This window comes from Oryzias latipes, chromosome 19 (genome assembly GCF_053564925.1).
Source record: "Oryzias latipes strain Hd-rR chromosome 19, Olatipes_Hd-rR_3.1".
Lineage (NCBI taxonomy): Eukaryota > Metazoa > Chordata > Actinopteri > Beloniformes > Adrianichthyidae > Oryzias > Oryzias latipes.
Window position 1 is genome coordinate 14,044,590 of NC_136255.1, and position 26,467 is coordinate 14,071,056.

The 26,467-nt window shown below is 39.1% G+C and overlaps 1 protein-coding gene across 5 annotated transcripts; it reads right to left on the reverse strand.

Annotated features, from left to right (window-relative positions):
• Positions 1 to 2,480: 2,480 nt before the first annotated feature.
• rnf157 (ring finger protein 157) lies at positions 2,481 to 25,603 on the reverse strand. 5 transcript variants are annotated; one of them, XM_078937569.1, is made up of 20 exons: positions 25,438 to 25,603; positions 22,945 to 23,063; positions 18,244 to 18,332; positions 17,862 to 18,011; positions 15,896 to 16,013; positions 15,718 to 15,784; positions 15,603 to 15,646; positions 15,026 to 15,073; positions 14,795 to 14,866; positions 14,543 to 14,702; positions 12,619 to 12,731; positions 12,306 to 12,532; positions 12,007 to 12,109; positions 11,674 to 11,782; positions 9,691 to 9,806; positions 9,552 to 9,614; positions 9,423 to 9,471; positions 7,127 to 7,237; positions 5,716 to 5,750; positions 2,481 to 4,278 (listed from the first exon to the last, which is right to left on the reverse strand). In XM_078937569.1, exons 1-19 carry the CDS (start codon positions 25,523 to 25,525, stop codon positions 5,716 to 5,718), a joined length of 1,881 nt encoding a protein of 626 aa, XP_078793695.1. In that variant the 5' UTR covers positions 25,526 to 25,603; the 3' UTR covers positions 2,481 to 4,278. The 5 variants fall into 5 exon arrangements, with proteins under 5 accessions (XP_078793695.1, XP_020555339.1, XP_020555337.1 ...); XM_020699680.3 differs by having other exon boundaries at positions 9,691 to 9,905; XM_020699678.3 differs by lacking the exon at positions 5,716 to 5,750.
• Between the last annotated feature and the right edge of the window lie 864 nt (positions 25,604 to 26,467).

Sequence of the window (26,467 nt, forward strand, 5' to 3'; positions counted from 1 at the left end):
TTAGAGATGATGTTGTGACTGAAAGAAGCAATAACAAAATGAAATCAACAGCCTGGTAAATGACATTTATCTGCTGGAAAACCAGGACATATCTTTGAGTTTTCCAAACACAAAAAACAATCTGGTAAAGTTGTGTTTATGTAATTGTTGTACATAGTCATAAAAACAAAATCTGTAACACACGAGTAGGTAAAATTGTATTTCAGGATAACTCGATCCCCAGCTCAATGCCAGACAATCACATTAGAAACACTGTTCCCATTTACAACCACGTGTCTTCTGTGCTGTCTGTTGTCAGTCTCACAGTGGACGGTTGAGCATTTCAAAGTAACTTTTTAAATAAATCCAAATTTGTCATTGTTAATCATTTTAGCTTTAGGTTAAAGGTGCTTTCTTTTGTGACAATGCACAGTAACTTTTGTGTAAGATTTATGAAAACAGGACAGGTCAGTATTTCTCCTGCCATCTTTTGCATCCTCAAGACCTTACCTTACCTTTCATCTGCGACTTTCATAGCTGAGAAAGGAGCAGGAAGGAAGACCTGGGGAGTTAAGAGGCTAAATGACACCTGACCAGACGCATGATACACCCTAGACATACTGCCAGTCTATACTATGTTCACACCAGCCTTGGCAACACGTGTTTATTTCAAATGAAAAGTCTACATATATGCCCTTTGGGCTTCGGAGATCAAAACTCTTGCATTCACAACGTTTCAGGCTCTAAGTTCAAAATTGAACGCATTGAACATGCGTTAAAATTAAAGCAACTGGACTTTGACCAATCAGGAACTCGGATTTGGTAGTTACATGGTTGTCGTCCTTTTGAATTCACGGAAGTGCAAACTGCTTGCAATTTGATCATGAAGAAGAAATTAATAATTGTGGTTTGCACCCAGACACCAAGCCTTTCACATATTTTTTGAATAAAAACTGTAAAAGGAATATGCTTGAAGCAAGATTCACGAGATTTGCACAGCTTCAACATTTCACCTCTTCCAACTGTGAGTGCATGTGCTAGTATTGGGTAACGACAGTCCAGTGTGAACACCATGGGCTAAAACTGCCTTCAAGAATCCACGTTGTGTGCATTCTTGATCATGGGACACATGCCCAGTGTGAATGTAGCGCAATGCTAGGCCAAACAACCATACTGAGAGACAGCCATCTCTATGTTGTTAGTGCAGGGATTTTTTGATACAACATCTTTATTTTTTTTTCTTATGCAGAGCTGTGTGGTGGTGTAGCGGTTAGCACTCCTGCCTCACAGCACGAAGGCCCTCACTCACATCCCAGATTGAGATTTTCTGTATGGAGTTTGCATGTTCTCCTTGTGCATGCGTACTTCTTTTGTTTTTGGAACTCTAGCTTCCTCCCACAGAACCTAAAACATGCTTCCTTTGTAATTCTTGGTTTACCCTTAGTGTGCATGTGTAAGTGTGTGTGGTTGTCTTCCTCTGTGTGGCCCTGTAACGAACTACTGCACCATCCAGGGTGTGAACCGCTTTTTCCCGACAGTGACTGGGAGAGATTCCTGGGAACCCAAAAGGCTTTAGTTGGTTTGGAAAATAGATGGATGCATTTTATTTCAAATTAATTACAATCTGTCATGCACCTTATAACCCTTGTGCTATCCTAGGCACTTTACCATTGGGAGTTGGGTGATCTAGACCCACTAGACAGTGCGCTGAACCTTTTTTCTTCAATGATTTGTGATCTTCACTGGTGTCCATGGATTACATGAAACTTTCCACCTTTATCCACCTTTGTCATGTTAGGGAGAACACGTCAATGTAAGGGTGGGGTCATCTAAGATAGCACAAGGGTTAAAACAGAAGAATTAACCAAAGAGTCATTATTTAAACCTCCTCCAGGTGCAAACTAGGAACTAAAAAATACCTCAAGCTATTCAAATAAGTTTAATTTCTGGGTTATACATGAAAGCAGAGAAGGTGAATTAATAACTGCCAGATAGGATTATGAACACAAAAAACTTATATGTTAATATTGTTGATAAATGATGCATAGAAATCTAGTTTAAATATCCAATTTTCACAATACTTTATCAAGAAAATATCAAATGAGTACAGATTATTTACATGATAAACATGAGGAACCTAGTGTTAAACGTTTGGGAGAAAATAGAAGAGAAGCAGATTGAGATGGTTTGGACATGTTGGGAGGAGGGATAATCATTATGTGGGTAAATGATACTGAGGTTGGTGCTACTGAAAAGGAGGCATAGAGGATGACCAAAGAGGAGGTTGATGGATGGAGTGAAGGAGGACATTAGGGTGGTTGGTGTTATAGAGGAAGATGCTGAGGAGAGAGGAGGATGGAGGCCGATGGTCTGCTGCCGAAAGAAAAAAATGAAAATGATGTTACGGAACCTTTTGGGTTGCTTTCAGTATTGACGGTTTCCAACTCCTCACCTAGACATAAGTAAAGATTTCTTATAAAAAAGAAAGTACTTCTGTTGGGTTTAATTGAAAAAAAACTTTATTGTTAATTTTGAGTCCTCATTTACATTTTCACTTTAGAAAAGTGGGGCCTCTCAGGTTGTTTTCTTTTGATACTGTGACAGATGCTAGAGTTGTTTTCAAATTTCCGATGACACGTTTGCAGCCTGCATCTAGCAGTTCAGCAGTCTCGAACTTGAACGTTCAGCCAATGCAAAAAGGCGACAGAAACTCAAGTGTAACACTACATAAGGACAAGGTCCGGCTTTACCACGATCCACCTACGAGACGCCAATCTCAGTGAACATGCTTATCTTTTCATCGCCCCATGCAGTGCAGTGTACATGTATGTGTCTAGGAATCAACAAATAGTTCATCAAATGAAGATACTGTCCCTTTTCAGTAAATCGCTAGTGGAGTATTCTGTTTGCATGTAAACCCTTAGAAAAAGTGTCACATACTTTCATCCACATTCTGGTAAGCAAACACAGTGTTCTTCAAACTAAAACACAAACAGGAAAGCTTCAACAGGTAAAAGTATATCGATACATCATAGTTACACAAACCCAAAACAAATAAAAGCTTCACAAACATGAAATTTGGATGATGAGGACAAGAAACAGAAAGAGAAGGAAAATGCTAGCAGACTAGACTAAATCATTTGGGGTTCACTGTAGGAACTTGTTCTCACAATAAATCCCTTTACAATGGCAACCTGAAAATACAAAATGAAAAAAATACACTGGAAAGTTGGGTTGGCGTAGGACAGGCTAGTGCAAACAGTTTTTAACCATTGCTTGAACAGCAAATGAGCAGAAAAGGTGGAGCAGCAGTGTTTCTTATTGCTCAGGTGTTTCCGGTTGCACTACAGTAATACTGACATGCTAAGATGAGAGCAGGAGGACAGAACAGCAATACGTTTGATGTCAAACGCTTGTTTGTTTGTTTTTTAGTCCAGTTTGTGTGACGATTTAGGGGTCCCATACATTCCCTTTCAATGAGATTCATATTCAGCATCCTACATTCTGTGCTGCCCCCAACTCCATCAGTTCATTTCAGGTCTCATGGAAGTCTGCCTCCCTGTGGATTCACATTCAGAGCTGGCTGTATTGGAAAAGTGAGACTAAATCTTAAAAGCTGCATGCAAACTTCTGATCAAAGGAGAATGGTCAGCGTCTTTCACTCCAGTAAGGTAGTCCGGTGAGAGCTGACGCTTAGTGTCAAAAGTGTCCAGTCACTCATTCAGCACAGTTAAATAACAAAGAAGTATTAAATCTGATTGCCGATCACAGAAACCCCTGACCTGTTGGCTGGTTGGAAGGAGGGAACAGAAAGAAGAGGGAGCAGCATATGTTTCTCTAAAGATACTTTCACAATATGCAGCCCGTTAAAATCACTGAAAATAAATAATAACATAGTGGAAGGCTAATCATTCCAACAACAAGTTACAGATACAAGATAACTCAAAGTGCACTGACAATGGAGAGGTGGTTCGTCTTTCTTCCTCTTTCTAATCCAGCAGGGTTTCAGCGCCAGCTACTACACTTTTAGAGACGGGTGGGGATGCGTTTCCCTGGTCAGCTTTGATGGGCTCCAGTGTTGCAGCACTATGTCAGGGTGAGGGACAGGAAGAGCCGACTCCAGGCATTACAATGTGTTTGTGTGACAGCGTTAAACAATGAGTGGTCCGCAGCGAGGATCTTTAGGACTTTGGCCGTCCCTGTTCTCCGCCCCTTGCTCCTCCAGGTTGATGTTGCTGGTAGAGGTGTGGTGGGACCGAGGCTCCAGAATGGCCCTGTAGCCCCCAAGGTACATGAGATCTGAAGAGGAAGAAAAGATGAAGATGGTCATGGAGGAAAATGTTTGGAGATGTGGGCGTGTGCATCTTCTATTTGATTTACTACCCATTCAGTGTTCATTTTTTATTTATTTACCAATGAAGTGTTTACTTCTTTTAACTTCTAGTTTGAAGAGATTCAGTTTGAAAGATGTCACTTTAGATAGTTCTGGCTGACCTTCTCTCCTGAACATTTGCTGATTGTAAGAGCCACTAAGTGAAAACTGAACTCCTCTCTTTTATGTGTTGTGTGGTACATTTAGTTAGACTAGGCTGAGCCACAATGAACAATCAAATGAACCTTTATTGAGTTTAAAGTGAAGAGGATTTTCTTGAGTAGTACAAGGACCATTGGCAGACACTCAAATGAGGGTTTCACCATCACGCTACGTTCACACCAGGCTCGGAAACGCGGATTCAAGCGACCTCTACCAATGCAAAGTCTATGTAAATGTAAGTTAACGTGTTTCGGGCTTCCGCGTTAAAAAAAACTCTTGTGTTCACACGTCACTGTGCAAAATTTTAAGTCTGTTTTTGGGCTCTACATACAAAACATTTTTAAAAAGCCATTGAACACACATTAAAAGTAAAACTAGTTGAACTTTGACCAGATAGTGACTCAGATTTGGTAGTGACAAATGGATAATGTCCCTTTAGGAGAAATTAATAATTGCGGTTTGTGTCCGGCTGGAATTATATCGTACCAAATTTTTCATTTATTGGAATAAAGTTGTGAAAGAAAAAGTCTGGAGCAAGTTTCACAAGATTTGTATCGCTTTGACATTTCTCACCAAGCCTCTTCCAACTGTGACTGCATGGGCCAGTATCAGGTAGCGACAGTCCAGTGTGAACGCCACATCCTAAAAGCATGTTCAAGAAAGCCTGTAGGGCGCGTTCTTGAACGAGCATCATGTTCCCGGTGTGAACGCACCATCAGGCTAAAATTATACTTTTTCTGTAAAAGATGAGAATCAGAGACATTCTCATTAAAAACCATTTTAACTGCTAAACAACATGAAATGTCCTCAAACAAATGTTAGGACTTTACTAAATCTGGAATGATGAATCATCTAAGAAATTCAAATTCCCATCCTATTAACACTTTGTTTAAACATCTGTCATTACCCCTCCTGTAATAAATGTTCCCTGTTCGATATTTTCAGTGCGCCACCATCTTTTGGTTTAAATATCGACTATTTTAAAATAAAATTCCCCTTTTTCTGAATGTATTTGAGCGAGGTTCACTTCAAAACAAACTTTCACTATAAATAAAATAGTAGATCTCTTCTACTTTTTTTGTTTTTCAAATATAAAACTTTACAAAGCCATGCATCTGATGACTGACATAAAAAAAATAAGAATTTTTAAAAGACACCGTCCAAAGGATAAGCTGGTCTTCTGTCTAACCATAACTTCATACCTAGTCCTCAATGTGCACTGGGCACGACTCCCCATCTGTCCATCCAAAAGAAAGCAAAAGAAGGGAAGAAAGATGGAGCAGATAGAGAGACAGAGAAGACAGAGGTTGAAAGTGTGACGACCAGGAAAAGACAGAAGGGGATAAAAAGGAGGATGGAAGAGAAGAGAAACAGAGAGATCACAAGAAGCTTTACAGCACACATAAAGGAGACATGTTACAACATCTACTAACTAGATCAAAGGAGACTGCAAAGGGATGAAAGGAACCAGGGTTTGGGAATAAAAATGTACGTGAACAGTGAGCTGAAGGCTCTGAAAGGAGGATCAAACTAAAAACTCCACTTCAGTGATGTTTATAGGAGATCATGTCCAAACTTAGCTTTTATTTGAGTAACAGTCTAGAAAAATAACGCAAAAAATAGGTGAGAAAACCAACAAGAAGGTGTTTCTGTGGGGCTTTTCCACAGCATCCCAAAACTTATCTGTTGACCATATTTTGGGCATAAATTATTGGGTTATTTTGATTTGTTTTAGCGGCAGGGACACTTTTTTTCTTTTGCACCCACAGAAATATATTTTAGTACTATAATCTCTAATTTCACCCACTGGATTCTAAAAGATGCCTGAATCGATGTGACAATATTGACATGAGTTTACCAAACACTGTTCTAAAAAAAAAAAAAGGATGATTGTGGGGGACCAATTTGAATTTCATTGGGCCAACCCATTTGCAAATGTAAAATAATAAGATAATTTTTAAAAATTAATATTTTGACTCCAATTAAAAATAACTGGCCCTCAACGTTGTCACAAAAAACACAATAATTATCAATAAAGTTTTCGAACTGGACACACATTTACAGTGTTACGTTTGGACATAAAATTTCTATTTTAATTATTAATTATGTTATATTATATTATGTAGTTGAGATTTTAGAGGTGCAGAATAAGGAGGAGAATATAAGATGTAAACAGGGCCTCCAATCAAGAACCTTTAGCTCCAATCTGAATGACCCACCGAGTTTGATGAAGCAGGGAGGACAAGTGGGGAGTGACTGCAGATGGAATGAGGTTGGGGGGGTGAGAAGAGGAGGTGCAGCTAATTTGCAAAGCAGCTCGGAGCTGGCAGACACTGAACATGAACCTCTAAACACAGAAGAGGGGGGAGTTTCTGACGTACACTTAAACACACTGGGGCCTCAACTAAAGGGTAACAAAAGAAGAGTATACAAAAAACAAGGATAAAGAAAAGAAAGAAGGTTCCTAATCTCCATGCTATCAAAGTTTGGTTTTCTTTTCCTGATTGACCTCAGATTTTCAAGGGTCAGTAGTCCTATGATCGCTGTCTCATGCACCCCCTTCATCACTGTCCTCAGCTCTCATTGGTTCATGTCCGACAGGTTGCCACTCACCGGCGAATCGGCTGTCGGGAGTCTGCTCGTTATCCAACCCCAAAGAGGGCGTGTCGCAGTGGGCGACGCCCTGATTGTTATTGGCCAACTCTGGACATCTGCTCCGCCCACCTGCAAGCGAGGGCAAAGGTCAAACAAGAGCAGCCAGGCACAGCAGGGCAAGGAAGATGGAGGTGTATGTGTGGGGGGGAGCAAGATGAGGGGCAGGGCCATGCTGGAGTGGTAATGGCATAAGACATGATGTTTTGGTCCACCTTATATCCTAGGTGTTCCTCTTTGTAATTAAAAAAAACTATTTTAAAGATCCTCAGGAAATCTTGTTACAAAAGTAATAAGTTGGATGACTATTTATTATTTTGACCCATGTCTTCTTTGAAAGTAGAATGTGTTTGGAAATGCTAATATTGGTAAATATAAAGAAAAAGAAGCATTTATCTTGTTACGGTTTGGTTACAATTGCTTTAAAAGGACAACAAAAAAAGGGGGGGGGGGTTAAATACAAAGTTTTTGGGAGAAGAAATGGGCTACAATATAAAACAAATAAAAATTTGAGTAATTATTACATCACAGTTTTATTTTAAACTATGCAAATGTTGCAAAAAATCTGTAAAAGACTATAAGTCTTAACCCTGTGAACAACATTAACTGTCAAACACCTGGCTGTGTGAAATGGTTTAAAGAGTTTTTGGTATGACTCGACCGTAGATTTGAACCCACAACCCATCGGTCTCAGGGTAGACACTCCACCACAAGGCCACTGAGTTCTTGAACTCAGTTTTCTGTTTAATTAAACATCTTTCACAACAGTTTAATATATTTATGCAGTGACTGAATGAGTGTTTGCTTAGCAGACATACAAATGCAGTGGGGAAGATGCACGTGTGTGCATGCAAGCATGCATCCTGTGTTTATGCAAGGCAGCAGGTCTGCTTGTTTTTTGCTTAACTGAAAGCTCGTTCTGTAACTTACAAGTGTTTCCTTTTAGCCTGAGGTGCCTTAACACACAAACACCTCACGCCGGGACTTGTTTACATAGATGTAGATTGTTGAAGGCTGACCTTGTTTTGTTTGGCCCACTCCTTATGTACCGTACTTTATAACTCTCATATTTCTGTATAGTTCGGCCGGGGTATCGACTCAGACACAGGTGCAACTCATATGTCATTTTCAAAAAACTACATGGCAACAACCACTAGAGGGCACTGTGGGTGTGTGTATCAGTATTTGCTACTGACAGCAACGCAGAAGAAGAAGCGCCGCTCAGTCTAACGGAATTGTTCAAAAGTGACATGAAAAATAATTAAATGAATTTAGTGATTTAAAGTTATATAAAGAGTTTAATTGACATAGTTATCTGAATAATTGTTTGTATGTTGCGTTATTATACTACATTCCTCCTATGTTTCATGAAGCTACATAATCATCAATGTGTTACGATAGTGAAGCGTGCAAAGATTCAGTCTATTACAGTTCATTTTTCGGGTGTTGTGATTTGCCTTCCAGCTTGAAATGTCCGTTATTGTTCTCGTACTTTTTTAGATTCATTTCCCCTGAAAGTGTGATTCATGTGTGATTGTTTTTCTTCTTGCATTTTTTTGCTGCTGCGACATAAGACTCTGGAGCGACTTATAGTCCGAAATCTACTGTACTTAAACCGACCACATACCACCTGCCTCTAGTCATGTCTCTTCTCTCTCGCTAACACACTTTTCGCAACCAGGAAAAGCACAGATGGAGATGAAGGCCTCAAAATGCGGCACAGATACACAACAGCAGCTCCGTAGGAAGAGGAAATTGGCACAGTGGTTCTCTCTGAACACACAGTGGACGCACATTTGCACTCAACCTGAAGTAGGAGTCAGGCAAATGCAAGTCAGTGACCTAAAGGCATCTTGTAGTCACTTAAATCAAATATATAGATATAGTGCTTCCTGATTTTTCAGCTTGAAACCATTTCGGGGGCAAATTTTCTGTAGTTTATGTTGGTTTGAACCTTGATAAATGTCATTTTAGTTGTAAACTAAGACAAAGTTGTATGTAATAGTTGCTCCATCTAACATGCTGCAGAGGTTTCGGTCAACTCCACCTGCATTTTAAAAGAAATTGCCCCATCTAGAGGACAACATCTGACACAAAGATTTTCTGTTTGTTTTTTTAATCAGGATTCAAAGAGGCTTGATATCGTCATTAGTTTATAACAAAATCTTAAACATTAAAGGTCTTTTCCAGGTTCTTAAAGGAGTTAAAGTAAAAGAAAGACGAGAGCTTTTGGGGTTAAGATGGCCAACACAGTTACCTTTGCCATTAGATGGGGAGGAACAGTCGTCTTCCGCAACATCATTCCCCTGAAGAGAAAAAAAAATTATGTTAGTATGATTGAGTAGAAAAAAACTTAAATTATGCAGCTTTTTTGTGTTATTCTCACCTCTGAGTCTTGTTCTTCCACAGCCATGGAGTAATTATGCGCCTTTGACTCCACAGAAAAATCCTGATTTAAAAAAAATAATAGTTTTGTCGTGTTTTTACATTTCTGTTTTCAGCAACATTCATCATCTAATTCTTACCGCATCCTGCCGCGATGGTCCCCTGCTCTCAATGTGGGCATCTGGGTTCTCCACGCCCTCCACGTCTCCTCCACCGTTGCCTCCAGGTTCGCCATCAACCCCGGCCAGGTAGGACCCTGACATTGAGGACATGGTGTCAGTGCTGATGTGGGAGTGCTGCGAGTGGGAAGAGGCCATGGACATCACTGACTGGGCGAGGCTGCTGCTCACTGGATCTAGTAGACAAACGGACACACAAATCAAAGACTGCCTCAGACTTTGTTCTTTTGCCTGTTAACCTGCACTGCTGTGGTCAGATTTTCTTTGAAAGTAGCTTCCCTCTGAAGCAAATGCTTTAGAACATTTATTTATTTCTGTCGTTTGGGATTCAAGTACAACAAAGTATTAGGGCCACTAAAAATAAATAAATAAATACATTTACGAGATCAAAGTCATAAAATGATGAAGGGGAAAAAAAACATAATTTTACACCAAAAAAACTCATTATGAAAAAATAATTCCTAAATGTACAAGAATAAAGTTGTAAAATTATTTAAAAAAAGTTGTAATTTTACAAGAATAAACTCGTAAAATTCTGAGAAAAAGTTATAATTTTACAAGAATAAACTTGTAAAATTCTGAAAATAAAGTCATAAAATTATGAGAATAGAGTATCAACTTTACAAGAATAAACTCGTAAAATTATGAGAAAAAAGTTGTAATTTTACAAGAATAAACTCCTAAAAGTCTGAGAATAAAGTCCTAAAATTATGAGAATAGAGTGTCAACTTTACAAGAATAAACTCGTAAAATTATGAGAAAAAAGTTGTAATTTCGTAAGAACAAAGACCTAAAATTACGAGAATGAAGTCACAATTTTACAAGAATAAACCCTTAAAATTATGGGGAAAAAAGTCAAAATTTTACGTGGTTAAACTCGTAAAATTATGATTAAAAGTCAATATTTTACAATATTAACTTGAAAAGTTGAGAATTTACTACATCAACGTCATACATTTATTAGGGCAAATGTCTGTTTACTAAGATAATATAAACAACAAAAATTGAACCACTATTGTGCTTTAAAGAGACATAGAGATCATTGTAAGCGGTTACTTCAGCATTGGTTTCACAAATTTCACTTTTAGTCTTTTAGCAAGGCACCATTGTTTTATTATAGGTCTAAGGACAAAGAAAATAATTTGTAGTTTTTTCAGAAGAAGCCTGTGGATGGAGGCTTACACAACCAACCATATTTTCCAAAAACCATGGCTTTAACCTTATTAAATTAAGACTTCTTTTCTACAAAATGTATGGGTTTAGTCCCGTAAAAATTAAAACATTTATCTCATAAATGTATTACTTTAATCTCATAAAATGAAAACTTTTTCTCCCTAATTTTACAACTTCATTTTCATAAATGTATTATTTTTTAATTTTATGGTGGCCCTAAGACTCTGCCCTTAGATTTACTGTCAACATTTAAAAAAAGACGATTTTTTTTTTCCAGAAGATCTTTAGTTAAAATAAATAGGTTAAATAAATATGCTGGAGGGGATTCACGTTTCGAGGTTGTCGTAACATTTGTGGATTCTGGGTCTTGTCCTGCAGGGGGCGCTATTGCTTTAACAGCTCTAGGGAAAAAGCTTTTTCTGAGTCTCAGAGTTTCTCTTAAAAACTTAATGCAGTTGCAACATTTATGAAATATTATGCGTGAAACCTTCTTTTATGTCTCTGGCAACAGTTCCAATGCAAAAAAAAAAGAGGGAAATAGTTCGACAATTTTCTGCAACATCACTGTTTAGCTTGTTAAAAGTTATCACAGTGCAACTTTGTTGCAACTAACCAACTATTCAAACTAATGCAGAAAAAGGGTCAGAATATCTCTCCTGCTGCTGCTGCAGGCAAAGAGGCACACAAAAGGTTAATCAAGTGACTCAGAATTCGTTGCAGGCTTGAAGTATTGTTTCTTTGTGTGTATTCGAGTGTGTGTGTTTACGGTACCTTCAGGTGAGGTGATTGTGGAAGAGAGAGGGGTACCAGTGCCAGACAACTGGTCGATGGCTCCAGATGAGGATAGAGTCAGGTTCTCGCTGTCTGGAGTCACTCCGCACTGCAAGACATATAAAAGCAAAATGCATGATGCAATGGACACAACTGGATCTGTTGAGGGCATTTTCTCCAGTATTTTACCCATGATTGCTTCAATTTTAATGACGGTAAACCAAGTCTTAAATATAAAAATTGATTTAAATTCTATACTTTTCCCTATTTCCTTTGAAAACCAGTCTGGTTATATTTTAACCTACGTGGTCATCAGAATAAACACAAACACACCTCCTGCTGGTCCACTGGCAGCTTATGGCGACAGACATCTGATTCACTGCAGCATTTCTCATCCTCCTCCTCAGGAAGCACAGAGGAATTCTGGGAAATAGACCTACATAAAACAAAAAAGTCAGCTTGGCAGAGGACAAAATGAACCCAAACGGTCCAAAGTTTAGAAAAGGACTTGTGGAAAATGCTGGAATAATAGAAACTAATGACATTTCAACACAAAGGGGAGGGAGAGATAAAGTCATGTAAATAAACTGAAATTTGATGTGTGACTTCTTGTTCTCTTAAAGCAGACTTACTTTGAAGCACTCTTCTTCAGCTTGAGTCCCTGACTGGAGTTGGAGTGGTCGAGAGTGGAGCAGGCTGGAACTGGGTGTGGTTCGCCGCTGTATGGCAGCAGCGCTCCGGACACGTGGCTGGGACCGGAGTGGAGAGGAGCAGGGGCCACTGACGAGGTGTTTAGGGGCCCATTAAGGGCCTCTAGGAGAGAAACCACTTCATATCCTGGAGGGATGTGCTCAGATGCCTGCAGAAGGAGACGGTGGGCAGGTTAGACCACAGAAACCAGAGGGATCCTCTCCTTCAGGGGAAAACTGAATCATTTCGCCTCACCGAGTGTTCCTCGGAGTCCGAGGTCTGAGAGGTGATGACGGGGTTAAAGCTGGTGGGGGATATGGGGCTGAGTTTTTTCCTCATGGCTCGGATCTGCAGCAGAGCTCTGAACGCTTAAAAGGAAAATGAAACAAACAGGTTTAGACAAAAAAAAACTGATTTATGAAAACAAATGTAATATTATTATTACTAAGTTTTTACATGTACTTTAAGAAGACATGATTTATTTTAAATCATTTAAAATAAATATAAGTCTTTATCGCATGAAAAATTGATGTTGATCAATTCAAATGCTTTTTTTCTTAAAAATCAATGACTTTTTCAGTTTACATCTATTCAATTTAAGAAACCGCTCTTCTGCACTTTTAATACCTTCTATTAAAATAAACTAACACCGCCTTACTTATAAGAAAATTTGAATTATTTACATGGAATAGTTAAAATTAATAGAAAAATATTTTCTTTTAAGGATTTGAACTTTTTCTTTGTGCTACCTTTGTTTTAATTAAACAAACTAAAATGCTTTACTTCTATTGTAATTTTTACACTCATATTTGAAATTCACATACACAACAGGTCAAAAGTTTTAGTTTTTAATTTAAAATATTTAATGGAAAGTCTTCTTTATTCTGAAATTAAAGAATGGTACAAAAAAGGAAGTGGAGTTACAAAAAATTCCTGGAATCAATTTGTTTTGTAAACTTTTAACTTATCAAAGTAGCCACTTTTTATATACATGGCAGTACAACACAGACACTTCTACAATAAAATAACATGTTTTTCACAAAATTATTTCCAAATGTGCTGCAGAAGCTCCAATAAATGTGGAACATTTCTTTGTTTTCACTCCTCTGTCGAGTTCATAACGAACCAGATCAATAAGGGGGGCACAAAGTCTGGAGATTGTGCAAACCACTCCATGATTTCAAAGTTATTTCGTTATTTTTCGTCTTCACTTAGCTCTGGCACTGGTTGAAATTATGTTTTGGGTCATTATAATGCCATTTATAAAGCAAAAAAAAGACCCATACCATCACACTTCCTCCCCTGTTTGGTAGTTGCTATTACACGACATGGAGCTATCCTTTCATTTTATTGGCCTTGTACAAAGATTCTGCATGATGAATCAAAAATTGAAAATGTTGATCCACCCATAACACCTTGTTCTTCACTATCTTCAGTGTTCTCGGGCTTCTTTGTCCTTTCTTTGCCTCTCTTCTTCCAACTTGTCCCATCAAACCCACAGCTCCACGTCTTCTCTTCCCCTTCCAAACTGAGGCTGGCTTATCGTTACCACAGTAAAGCTGTTTTTAAAGCTGTTTTGACTATCATGCAGGTGTCAACTCTCAGGAACTTGCCCTCAGGTTCTGTTGTGACTTTGGGTTTGCCGGCCTCGTTCCTGTGAGAGTCTTCCCTCAAATTCTGAGCGCCTTTGAATGGTAAAAGAAACTGTTCCCACTGACAACTTGACTTTCTAAGCAATTTCTTTGTAAGAAAGACCTGAACTTTTCGATGTTATGATGCTCTGTCTCTCTTCCATTGAGAAATGCCTTTTTCTTGTTATTTTAAAACAACAAACTACTTTCAGCAGTGCAGTGCAGGCTCCCAAAATATTGTCTCCCCACTAGTATCAAGCCAAATTTGGAGCTTTCCAGCTAAACAGTTTTGAGCCAGATACCAGCTCTGTTGAGGAAGATGAAGATGTATCAGAATGAAGCAGGGCAGGGAGCTTGTGGCCCGCTCGGCTTATTTTTCTTTTCCAAACAGCATTTTTTTATCTGCTCCACAATGATTTGAATAAAAAAAATATGCATTTTTAAGCTTCACTTTCTTCATATATGAGAAAAATGCCACGAGAACATGTTAAAAACATCATTAAACGTCATTTTTCATCTGACTGGGTCTTAATAAAAAGCAAACTCACGCAGTCTGCAGATGGGACAGCAGTTGGCCTGGTACCGCAGCGTATCTGCACAAGCGTTGCAGAGACACAGGTGTCTACAAGGCAGGATGAGTGTGTCTCGAACATCAGACAAACACACAACACACTCTGCGCTGTTGTCACTGATCTCATCATCAGCAACCTGCAGACGAAAATCAAGATTTCAGAGAGTCATCCCACAATAAAGTGCATGTCAACCTCAGATCATTTCAATGAATCTCTTTTCTTTTCTACCTTTGATTCCTGACTGTTGTATTTGTTCTCAATCCCATAGATTTCCTGCAGCAGGTAACTCACTCCATCCACCTGAGAGAGAAGAATGTTCAAAAGGAAAAGGAATCCTTTAGTTTCTCCAAAGCATTCAAATGCAACACAGTTCAATTCTATAGCACTTTGTTGATCCCTGAGGGGGAAATTAGAAAAGAAGGAAGGAAGGGAGGAGAGAGGAAAAACTGGAATACTTACCACTTGTTTCTGCTTAAGAGGCTTCACACAGTAGCTCCCATCCATGTGCTGCAAAAGAAAATCACAGCTTCAAGATATTTACACCATTCCCTCTTTTAATGGCATGTTTGCCAAAAACTCATTCCAATTTATTCTAAATATGTCTTTTTTTAATACATGTGTTTTAACTTCTTCTTATTGATCAAAGTAGGCTTGAAATTATAATTTTACTAAAAGAAGTTTAGACTAATGAGACATGCCATCTTCTCCTGCCTCAGTTTTGCATCGAAATGCTTTTATTGTGTCTTTATGGCAAAATGTGCAATTTGGTGCACATGTAATTTAGAAGGGAGGAACACAACGGGCATCAAAAACCATGGATTTAATGCTTCTTCATTTTTGTATTTAATCCAGTATTTTTGCAAAAAAACTAGTCTGTTTCTTTAAGTTTTCCCAATTCAAGGCAAAATACTGTTTGATCTTTTGATGTAAAAATTTGAAAGCTAAATAAAATGTGTTTATGTGAAAGTGAAATATAATTATGGTTACATTTTCTTCCACATGGCCATCCTGGTTTAGAGCAAATCCTCCTTCTTACCTTCTCAAATGTAGCCAGCAGTATGTGACAATGACCCAAGTGTTCTGCAAAGATACAAGGGAAATATTCACTTGAATGTCCTCATCTATTACTGAGCGTAAACATCCCAGCTCACCGTCTCCTTCGTCTACGACAGCCTGCACAACCATGGGAAAGATCTCCTTGTCCACGTCAAAGAGGAGCTGGGGGGAGGTGGGGGGGGAAATGCTTTTACCGTCCAGCAGAAATAGATCCCAGAGGAGCCGCGTGGAAGCATCTGGTATAGCATGGGTGAGCAGAAACGAGCGCCATACCTCATCGTCAGCCCATTCGCTGAGGTTGACGGTGTGCGAGGGCAAACAGAACTGCTGGCACACCCCCCTCTTGAAGTGTACTGTCTCAGACTGCAGAGAACTGTCCTGTGGCAAGTAACTGCAGGAAAGAAACGCACGCATGAAGGAACAACCCATGAGTGGAGTGTCGACAAGATCAGATTATTATTCAATTCAATTCAATTCAGTTTTATTTGTATAGCCCAAAATCACAACAACAGTCGTCTCGATGGGCTTCGAAGTGAAACATGAACTCAAAAGGATAATGAATACAAAGAGTTCAATAGGAAAATACTAAAACGAACTAACAAACTGACTAAGCTATACTGGCATCCCTGCCCTTAATGAAGAAACCTATGTGAAGCTGATGAAAGGAAAGCCTGTTATAGGTAATAGTGTTTTATATTACATAAGAGCCACTAAAGTTGCTCCATTTTTACAGACTTCTGTGGTAAACCCGTTACTATTTTTCGCGCATCAGCATCATGTGTCATCATACTACACTGCTCTTTGGATTTTCTAAAGAAACACTAATCAATTATATTGATTTTTAGCTTTAAGTTGTCATAATTATAATTGTGCAACCTCACAATATTTAAGCTCATAATCTCATTTTTTTACAACATATATAAATATGTTGTTAGACTCATATACTTGTCTTCAGACAATCCCAATGTATTTTCATACTTTCATTAAAACTCAGGAGTTTGTCTCACATTTTTTCATATATTCTGGCTTAAAGATCCATCAAGAGACCAAAAAACAACAAACTTTTGGCCTTTTTATCAACTTTTTTTTAACCAATTTAGCTCAATGATTCAGTAGTTTATTTTTTACAAATATTTTAAAAAAAGAAGCTTATTTTCTTTTTTTCTTAATACAATAACTGTGAGGAGAGATGGCTTAATTTAATCAAATATAAAATGATGCTTTTCTTGCTGTTAGCTTTATATGCAAAGGTTAAAAAAGGTGTTTAAGTGTTTATGAATAAACAACTTCCTTGCAGAAACTTTTATGGACTTTTATTGACTTGCATATTAATTTATGACGAAGTGTAGTGTAATAAGAGAGTGAAAGACTAGACAAAGACAAAGTTTTCAGATATTGATTCGTAGCTTTGCAAAAACCCAAATAAGTAATTAGGTTAAAAAAATGTTTGGAGATACAAATTCACTTTCTTTGACTAACTGTGGTTATTTTACAATAAACCCTTAGATCAGGCGTGTCCAAACTTTTTGCAAAAAGGGCCACATTTGGTGAGGTGAAACATATGAGGGCCAACCTTCGTCCTACATTCTTTAAACCAAGCGTGTCCAAAGTCTGGCCCGTGGGCCAAATGCAGCCTGCAACCATGGGCTTGTGTTATGATGACTTCAGCACTTTTTTAAAACTTTGTGTCTCATTTCTTGATTGTGATTTGTCAAATCACAATTTACAATTTTAACAAGGGGCCACATTTGGCCCACGGGCCAGACTTTGGGCATTCCGGCCTTAGATTAAAAAAGAAAGAAAGAAAGAAAGAAAGAAAGAAAGAAAGAAAGAAAGAAAGAAAGAAAGAAAGAAAGAAAGAAAGAAAGAAAGAAAGAAAGAAAGAAAGAAAGAAAGAAAGAAAGAAAGATATACATTAAAACAACAAAATATAAAAACAAGCAAGCATTAATAAATAAAGAAAGAAAGAAAGAAAGAAAGAAAGAAAGAAAGAAAGAAAGAAAGAAAGAAAGAAAGAAAAAAGAAAGAAAGAAAGAAAGAAAGAAAGAAAGAAAGAAAGAAATTTACACAAACTACTCAAAACCAAAATAAATACTTTGCCTGCAACTCAGGAACATTTCTTCAAATTTTAAGCATTGTTATATTAGAGAAAAGACGGATTACAATCCTAAAAAATATCAGTTGATGCCTTCATACTGTAGAGCCTGATTGGACAAACTCTTAACATAGCTTTACTTACACTGGCACTCCGTTGTGAAACTCCTCTATAGCCTGGTAATAAATGGTGATGGCCACCTGTGTGTCCGCATCGAAGGTGAACTCTACGTTGTAGCAGGCGCGGTTTTTTCCCGCCGCCTCATCACCTGGTAATTTAAGGTCCTCGCTGCACCTATAGGAGGAGTCAGGAGAAGCAAACTTGAAACATCCCTGTGCTTTTCCTCAATGTCCTGCCGTTCTATTTAGTTCTGTTTTATGTAGCGAACACATGTAGAAGCCACAGGACCAATGAAAAATACACTAAATAATTGTGTAGATACCATTTTTAAAATTCCAACAATATCGCCTAAGTCAACAACAGTGTGGTGGTGTTTGTCCACATGACGGAACACAGAAGGATATACCTCACAAGCCGCAGTGTGTCCTTCCGAATGTTTATAAGGCTTCGTAGGGTTTTTACTGGTTCCTGAGGTGGAGGAGCTGGATATGGGAACTGAAGAAAGAAGGAAAAGTACATTTTAGATGTAAAATACATATCAAGGGACCTAGAAGTGCTGGCATTTATGTTTTCTCCACCACGCTAGATTCCTCTCTGAACCACAGTAAATTCACAGTTCCACGGTGACCGTGGCTGCTCCCAGTTCACCCTTAACACAGTTTGGACTGTCAGCATGGATCTGGTGGATGCTGACAAGTGCTGAGCGTGGGCAAAAAAAATCTGCTCCGGCAGTGGCTTTCCAGGGTCAAAGCTGATACTTCAGATACTTTCTTTCCACCAAAGGGAGAGTTATTCACTTCAGGGTGAAAAAGGAAGTGTAAAAATAAAACTTTCAAACATGACTTACTGCACTGTTCATTTCCCAGCAACTCTTCCCGTATTTAAACCCCAAATTGGTGTGAAAGGAGAGAAACATGCAGGATGTGGCCAGCTACCTTCACACTACAACCTTTCATCTGTAGGGCAAAAAGTGTGTTTGCAAGGCGGCGAACAGCACCCCGTTCAGCACCGTTACACATCTGGCCCCAGTGTGGGTGAAGCCCATCAATCCCACAAACAAACACAGAGGAGTGTGTGAAGAAAAAGCGGCATTCATTGAAGCACTGCAGGGCTTTTTTTTTTACATTCAAGATCCTCAATTTCAGTTGCAAGAACAAGCAGGCAACTCAGGATGGAACCAGTGTGGAAAATTTGTGCACTTCATGAATTTTTGTATTTAGAATTAAATTGCATTTTATTTTAATTTTATTTTTTTGCAGGTGTGCATATTAAAGCAGCCAATGAGAGATGAAAACACATTTTTTGAAAATGTGCCTCAGTTGAAGCACATCTCAATGTTAGGAGATAGGAAAGGCTTTGGTCCTTTCATATCTGTAATTAAAACTTGATCTTCATTAACAAATCTGGAGTTTGCATTTTTTATATGGAAACATCTGTGCTGAGGATGAAACCTCTGGAGGGAATTTAGCAAAGGAAAACGTTGCACAGGAATAAGCCGCACGGCATAAGGAACAAACAATACAGTTCTGAACATCATTACTTTATTGCAGACATTGCAATCTATAAAGTCTAACAGCAAAGATGGGTAACGTGTAGATGGGGAGGGGGCTCTTTTCATTTTCGTGCTCCTTTCTATATTATTTATTTTGTTTTGTTTTTATGTAAAGCACTTTGTGTTATATAAATGTGCTATATAAATAAAGTTTGATATGATCAGATTGGGCAAAAATGCCAAACACAATAAAAAGTACACATTCTTTTTAATGGTCTGTTTTAACATTGCACTTGTAAGTGCAGACTAAACTCCCTAAAGACATCATGCAGTTACAACTACTGATGCTAGGGGGCGACATTGCTCGAAACAAGCCCTTGGTTGGAAAAGGGAAAAAAAGACAACTTGTAATGTTAGTCTTTTGAATATCTGATTTAAGCACCAGCACCTCCCCAATACTTTCCCCAAACACACAATTTCTGAAACCAACATTTTTTCCCCAAGTAGCTTCCCAAAGAAGCTCGAGTAGTTAGATCAAAATCCCTATAGGAGGAGTTTAAATTTGTAGCTGGTATACTAAAAAAATGATTTATTCGGGGTTAATACTAGAGAGCGGGCTATTCCTGGAGTCAAAGGTCAACGAAACTTTGGTTTTACAGTAGACTTCAGCTGGGGGTATGTGTGTTAAGTTTCACGAGGATCGCTCTAAAATAAAAGCTATGTCAGAATTCCTAACCTAACCCCCTAACTACTGCCCTGGACTTATGACGTCACCGATTTCACAAAGTGAAAATATAATTGATATGAGCGTTTTATGAAGATTATTTATATATATGTAATGTGTTCAGATGATGGAAACATTGATGATTTATGAAAAATACATTTAACTACATTTCTTTTGCAAAAATTGTTCAAACGCAATGCATTGTGGTCTATATTCGTCAATCTAGTGCAGTGTTTTTCAACCTTTTTTGAGCCACGGCACACTTTAACCTTGACAAAAATCCCGCGGCACACCAGCATCCAAAGAAAAAAAAGTAAGCAGAAATTCATGGTCTCTATTGATCGACAGCCCCCCCCCCGCAATCTCACGTGCATTTTGTGATAATTGTGGCCAAAAAAGCAGGAAGTTGCGGCTGTTTTTTCTAAGAGATGAAATAAAAGTTAAATTAGAAAATTTAGAAACTGTTTGTTTGTCCGTTGAGGTTTCTAGACATTTCACAAGCACTCATTGTGCGCTGGGACACTGGCCCTTTAAGCCAATGCATCATGGGAGATGTAGTGTGAAAACTGCCGAAAAAGGGCAGAAAGACTCGCGTCTGTGAGCTTCATTGTTTTGTTCACGGTCTGACACCGGACTCTGTGGAAAGCTACACCGCTAAAGACGAGCTTTAGATGGTATTTTTGTTGGAACTGAGAGACTTTATGAGCAGAATTAAGAACAAGGAAGTGAAGACTTTAACCACTTCTGATTGGTCAGACTGATGACATGTGATTAAGCCTTCAACAATGATTGGCGGAGACAGGTAAAGGGGCGGGACTTTACTGCAAACCGCTATGGCTGCAGGTAAATACCGTCATTCTTATCAAAATGTCTTTAATAGAATCAAATAAACACAAAGAAAAAGTAATTTTAAGATCTTTTATATTCCTCACTACTCAGTGTTTTATCAGGGCCTGTTTGGATGAACAAAGAGCTGATATCCTGGAGATGGAAAATGTTTTTAGATCAGTGAATGATTAATGAGGGTAATTTCCCACGGCACACTTGACCATATCCCACGGCACACTAGTGTGCCGCGGCACACTGGTTGAAAAACACTGATCTGGTGAGCCTCGGTGCACACTGGTTTTTCGCAAAGACTTCTGAGAAGTTTCTAGGGCACTCTTTTGGAATTGGAGATTCAGACAGCACTAACAAATGACAAAAACACTATATAGTGCACTATGTAGTAAGTAGTGAAGGAATTCAGACATATCAAAGGTTTTCTTTTCCCATATTGTGGAAAAATGTGAAAATTGCTACTACTTTGCCACAAAATGGCCACCAAGGCGCAAACTATGTCAAAAATCAATTTTCACCGATACTAAGTGCGTTTTTTTGGGTGAGTTTCTGAGTATGGGGAGGGGGCAAAAATGATGCTCAAATTTGCAGTAAGAAAGAAGAATTGGGAAAACCACATGGTCCTTGCAGTCCTGGACTGCTGCAGACCATAATTAAATCAAATATGTCATATCCTAAAGTTATTTTGAATTAATTTCTGAGATAGATTCATATTCTGAAAGTTTAAAAAAAAAAATCACTGTCATGTCATTAGACTTTACCAAGCTATTTCAGTCCCGAACAATGTGTTTAGCCAAGCAAACCAACAGATCCACCCACAATGTGTGGTTGGAACTCGTATTTAGTCTTTGTATGTTTCAGGCAGGACTTTCTGAGAAATCCCTAAAAATAGCTTCATCCATTATCATATTTGCCAAGCTTTGCGGGAGACGGGGGACAGAACAAGAGCTGTTAGCTTTATGATTCCAAAGCACCATCTGTTTGGAAGCCACCACACATTACATAATGGTGTTTCAGCATCAAACGCACATACAGACCAAAAAGAGAAAGAGAAAAAAAACTATCACCAGCTGAATCCAGCAGGATTATGAACACCCACATCATAGGAAAAAGTCATTTCCCTCCTAATTTTATTCCCTGTCTAGACAGAAACAGCCGCGTAGCTGAGATTTCTGAACAGAGTAAATAAAAAAAGGTTTTCAGAAGTCATGACCATCTTTTGTTCCTTGATCAGCTCGGTTTGATGAGCAGCTCCTATTAGGATGACCTACAGGTGAATGATCGGGTTTCATCACACCCTTCAGGCGGGGTGGGGGGGAGGCTGCCACTTGTCAGTTCAGGCAGATTTCCATTTTACCTCTAATGACTTTAATTGGATGAACCACATTTCAGTCGGCGGCAGCTTGAGAGGCTGTTAATTAACTCTGCACAAGTCAAGAAGTCAGCAACATGGTTTCATCCCCAACCAGATCTGATCATAGATGTTAACTTTTGGAAAATTATTTCACTGAGTTTTTTCTCATTTGAATAAGTTACACCAAGAATGACTGACTTTTATAAGCCAACTAACTGTAAAGGACAGTTAGGATTGGTGTGAAAGACAACCATTCTGCAGAAAAGTAGGATAGCACCAAACTAAAAGCTTTGTTACTGCATTTTGTCCTGTTTAATGGTGTTTTCTGAATAGGGTATCAATCAGTTTTGCACCATTATCCGTCAATTAACTCACAAAAGATATAGTAAAGTCAGTTCTAAATTGAGGAGTAAAGTTTAACCCCTTGTGCTTTCTTGTGGGGTCCAGACGACCCCACCCTTACATTGACCTGTTCTCCCTACCATGACAAAGGTGGATAAAGGTGGAAAGATTTCATGTAATCCATGGACACCAGTGAAGATCACAAATCATTGAAGAAAAAAGGTTCAGAGCACTGTCTAGTGGGTCTAGATGATCCCATAAGATAGCACAAGGGTTAAAGTAGGGTAACACCAGAATCAAATCTTTCAAAATAAAAGTTATGGGGAAAGAAGTCCAACTTGATTTTGACACTCACCGCTACTGGTCTGGTCCCCAGGAAGTTCAGGTCTGTGTTTTCCCCAAACAGGTAGCCCTCTGGATGGGTGGAGTCAAACTTCTCTCCACCCATGATGAAATGATTGGCGAAGTAGCTCCCTGAACACACAGACTCGTGTTTAAACCAACAATTATGACGACTCAAAGAGAAAAAAAAATGTTTTTCAAATAAGAGTAAATGTATTTGTTTTTTAAAATCAGAATATAGAAGTTTGTCAAATTCACATCCCTTTGATTTTATTTTGAAAATCCAAGTAAAAATGGGTTATTTTAACACTCTGACTACAAGCTTTTTTAAACAAATGATGAAAAATGGACTTGAATGAGGCAAATATTTGAATCACACCTCAGGAAGGGACAGGGAATATAAGCTTTTGCTGCAAGTTACATTAATTTGCTCCATATTTAAAATAAAAATATTGAAACTGCTGACCAAAATCTGTCTTCCACATTAAGAGAAAAACAATTAAAAAGTGTTCAAAAAGTTGGCCTGTGGCAGTCCTTCAGCTTCTCCACCTGTTTACTAAGGACCCTGGATGATGACAACACTCCACAAGCACTTTGCTTTCTAATCACACGGCAGCCTGATATCATAAGACTGTAATGGTGGTTTGTGGTCTTTAAATACATGTTGGGCAGCCATTAAGTGGTGTTTCTCTTGGGAAGACATCTAGTTTGGCATCACACGTCTCAATCTATTCATACTGTTTTGGTTTTTCACAAAGGTCTGCTTGCTTAAAGCAGTGACAGAGCACTGGGGGACACAAAGCCCCAGCGATGAAGCTCTGTGACTCGTTTCCTCGTCACCTTTTTATTTACGGCAGGTGGCAGGAGAGGTGAGCCGGGCTCAGGCTTTGTCATCAGATCCCGCCGGCAGGAACGGAGGCGGACAGATTGGTTTCACTGGCGGCAGCAACCGGCAAGGCCTCAACCAGGCTTGTTGAATTGCAGATTCATCCAGCTGCTGTGGTGACGGTGGCAGCCACAAAGAAACATGTTTTCCCCTTTGATGCCTTCTTCAGAAAAATCTGAATCCACTTAAGATGCTTTTTTTTTTTAAATATATTATTTTAGGTCTGATTTTGTCTGATATTTATTTGATTTGAAAAGCAACATTCTATTAAGCTGGGTGTCATTTTTGACATTAAAGCAGGATTAGAGCTAAAGCCAGACCCAGAGCTGAACATGATGAAATGTCAGCCTGAAGATAAACAGGTCACGTTGAGATCCAAGGAAACAGAAGAAACCTTTACTACATAATAGCTGCCATTCCCAAAAGTGAACTTTGGTCTTAAAGGTCAAAGTTAATCAGGGCAGGACAAAAAAAAACACAGGTGAATGAGTCCAACAATATGCCTGATACAGTGGCAGTGCTATAACATTTTATATTGGAAGGCAGGAAGGGGGGCAGAAGACTTTGGAAGGGTGGCGAATGAGAACAGCAGAGTGGACAGCCTTTACAAATGAAAGGATCAAAAATACATTTTTCCAACTGTTTTAATATTATGAAAACACGAGTTCTTTTAGCTGGGGTGCTATTACTAATGCTTAAGAGATGCTTGTATTGATGATTTCTTAATCTTTGTCAATCTAATATTGACTCAAAAAGTATATGGGGGGGCGGGGTTGCTGGAGGGGCAGCAGTCCTCCTGGTCCCCCTTTAGCTCCGCCCCTGGCCTGATAAGATATTTTTAGGACCCTGATCGCCAGCATGTTTCTGATGCAAGTTAATGGGCATTTCAAACAGTCTCAGACATTAAAAAGGCTGTGTTTATAAACAAAGAAAGAAAAGAAGCATAATTCTGCAGAAAATACAACCGCTGGGCTAATTTCTTACGTGTTTTGTGTCATCTGGTGACGCTTTTCAACATTATAGCTTTCTAGAGGTGATACCAATTTGTGGAATTGTCCTTGTGTATAAGCTGAAAGCTGGTTCTGCTTTTAAACGGAGATATTTTTTCTCCTATTAGTAATAAAGAACTAAAATTCTTATAAAATAATGCAATCAAATCCCAGCAGAAGCTACTTTTGACTATTAAAAGTCTATTTGTACATTTTTGGACACACAATTACAGTATATGTAGATATTTATTACAAAAAAGTATAGATTTAATTAAAAAAATGATAAAAATGTGTCTGGTTTCCATAAATGCATTAAATATTAATTCTAACATCCAATGTGGGGGAAAGGTGTTGCTTTCCTGGAATGATGATTGATTTATTAAAATAGAAAAGGACGCTTAAAAGCATAAATAGCTGTTAAAAAAAGTTTTTTTTTTTTTTTTTTTTTTTAAGGAAACAGGACTTAACATTGAAAGAAGCACTACAGGCTGATGCCCTGCAGGCCTGTCAGCTATCAAGGTGTGATGGAGGCTGTTGTCCCCTCCAGCGTCTGGATCTCAGCATGAATCCGCTGCGGTCCTCTTTTGGAGCCATCGCCCTCCCCGCTCCGTCCTGTTGTCGGATTTCTTACCGGATTTCGGGGGGTATCGGTACACGGAGTTGGACGGAATATCCACTTCCTCCACGCCGATGTTCTGTCTGCTCGTTAAAGCTCCCATTTCCAGTCAGATGAACGCCGCGCGGCGTTACGGGGCACCTCAGTCAGAGCCGCTCCGTCCCTTTATTCCCGATCATTTAATCCAGTTCGTGCTGCCCTGTCCATTTCTGTCGGGTCGTGAATGTGACCGTCCCGGGGATTAGTCCTCGCTCCCTGGCTGCTTATCTCTAACGGTGCCGCCGGTTTGGAAGCAGAAAGGCGCCGTAGGAGTCGCTAAACGCAGAAAAAAAAAAAGGGGGGGGGGGGGGTTCCAATGGCAGAAACGATGTCCGTCAATCGATGGCTTTCACCGGGGAGTCCATGACACAAAGCCTACTCGGCATCTCCCAGCCTCGGTCTTTGCTGTGGATGTTGATGGGAGTCCACCCGGCGCTCGTCGTCTCTGGATCATGTCAGAGAGGTCTGTGGCTCCCCATGACGTCAGACAGGCACAAATCCGGACCGTGGTTTTTTGCGCAGTCCCCCTTTTCTCCAGCACCCGCTAGTGACGGACGGGCCGCTTTAGAACGTGACCTTCCTTACTGTGCTGGCGGCTCACACCGCAGTGCAGAGGACCACTTTGTATGGGAGCGGAACAATCAGGTACAAAATAAATATAGTAGTAAGAATGCGGTTAAAAATCGTTTTCAGCGGCCTTTTTTAATGCTGTTTTGGGGAAATAGATAAATAATCCTAATTTTACACAATATTAGCTAATCATCGTATAAAACTGTTAACCGAAAAGCTGTTAACTTTCAACAAGACAACGTCAACAAAAAATAGCGGTTCATTGTTGCTTTATGTTCATGTTCCACGCCAGGCCGCCAGGTGGCAGTGTGATGGTTGGGAGAAAAAAGAGGCGGTTTTTAAACAACCAATGAGAAGCTTCCAACGAGGGCGCAAAAAACGGGAAAAGGAAACGTCGATGCCGCCATTTCACGTGAAAAGCAGCGCGTGAGGAAGT

Excerpts from the sequence above, each read along its gene's own strand:
- rnf157 (XM_004084262.5), bottom strand. The coding sequence starts at position 25,525 with ATGGGAGCTTTAACGAGCAGACAGAACATCGGCGTGGAGGAAGTGGAT. Across the intron at positions 18,012-18,243 it reads GACACACTGCGGCTTGTGAG|GTGCAGCGAGGACCTTAAAT; the intron begins GTATATCCTTCT and ends CTCCTCCTATAG. Across the intron at positions 9,906-11,673 it reads CACAATCACCTCACCTGAAG|ATCCAGTGAGCAGCAGCCTC; the intron begins GTACCGTAAACA and ends TTTGTCTACTAG.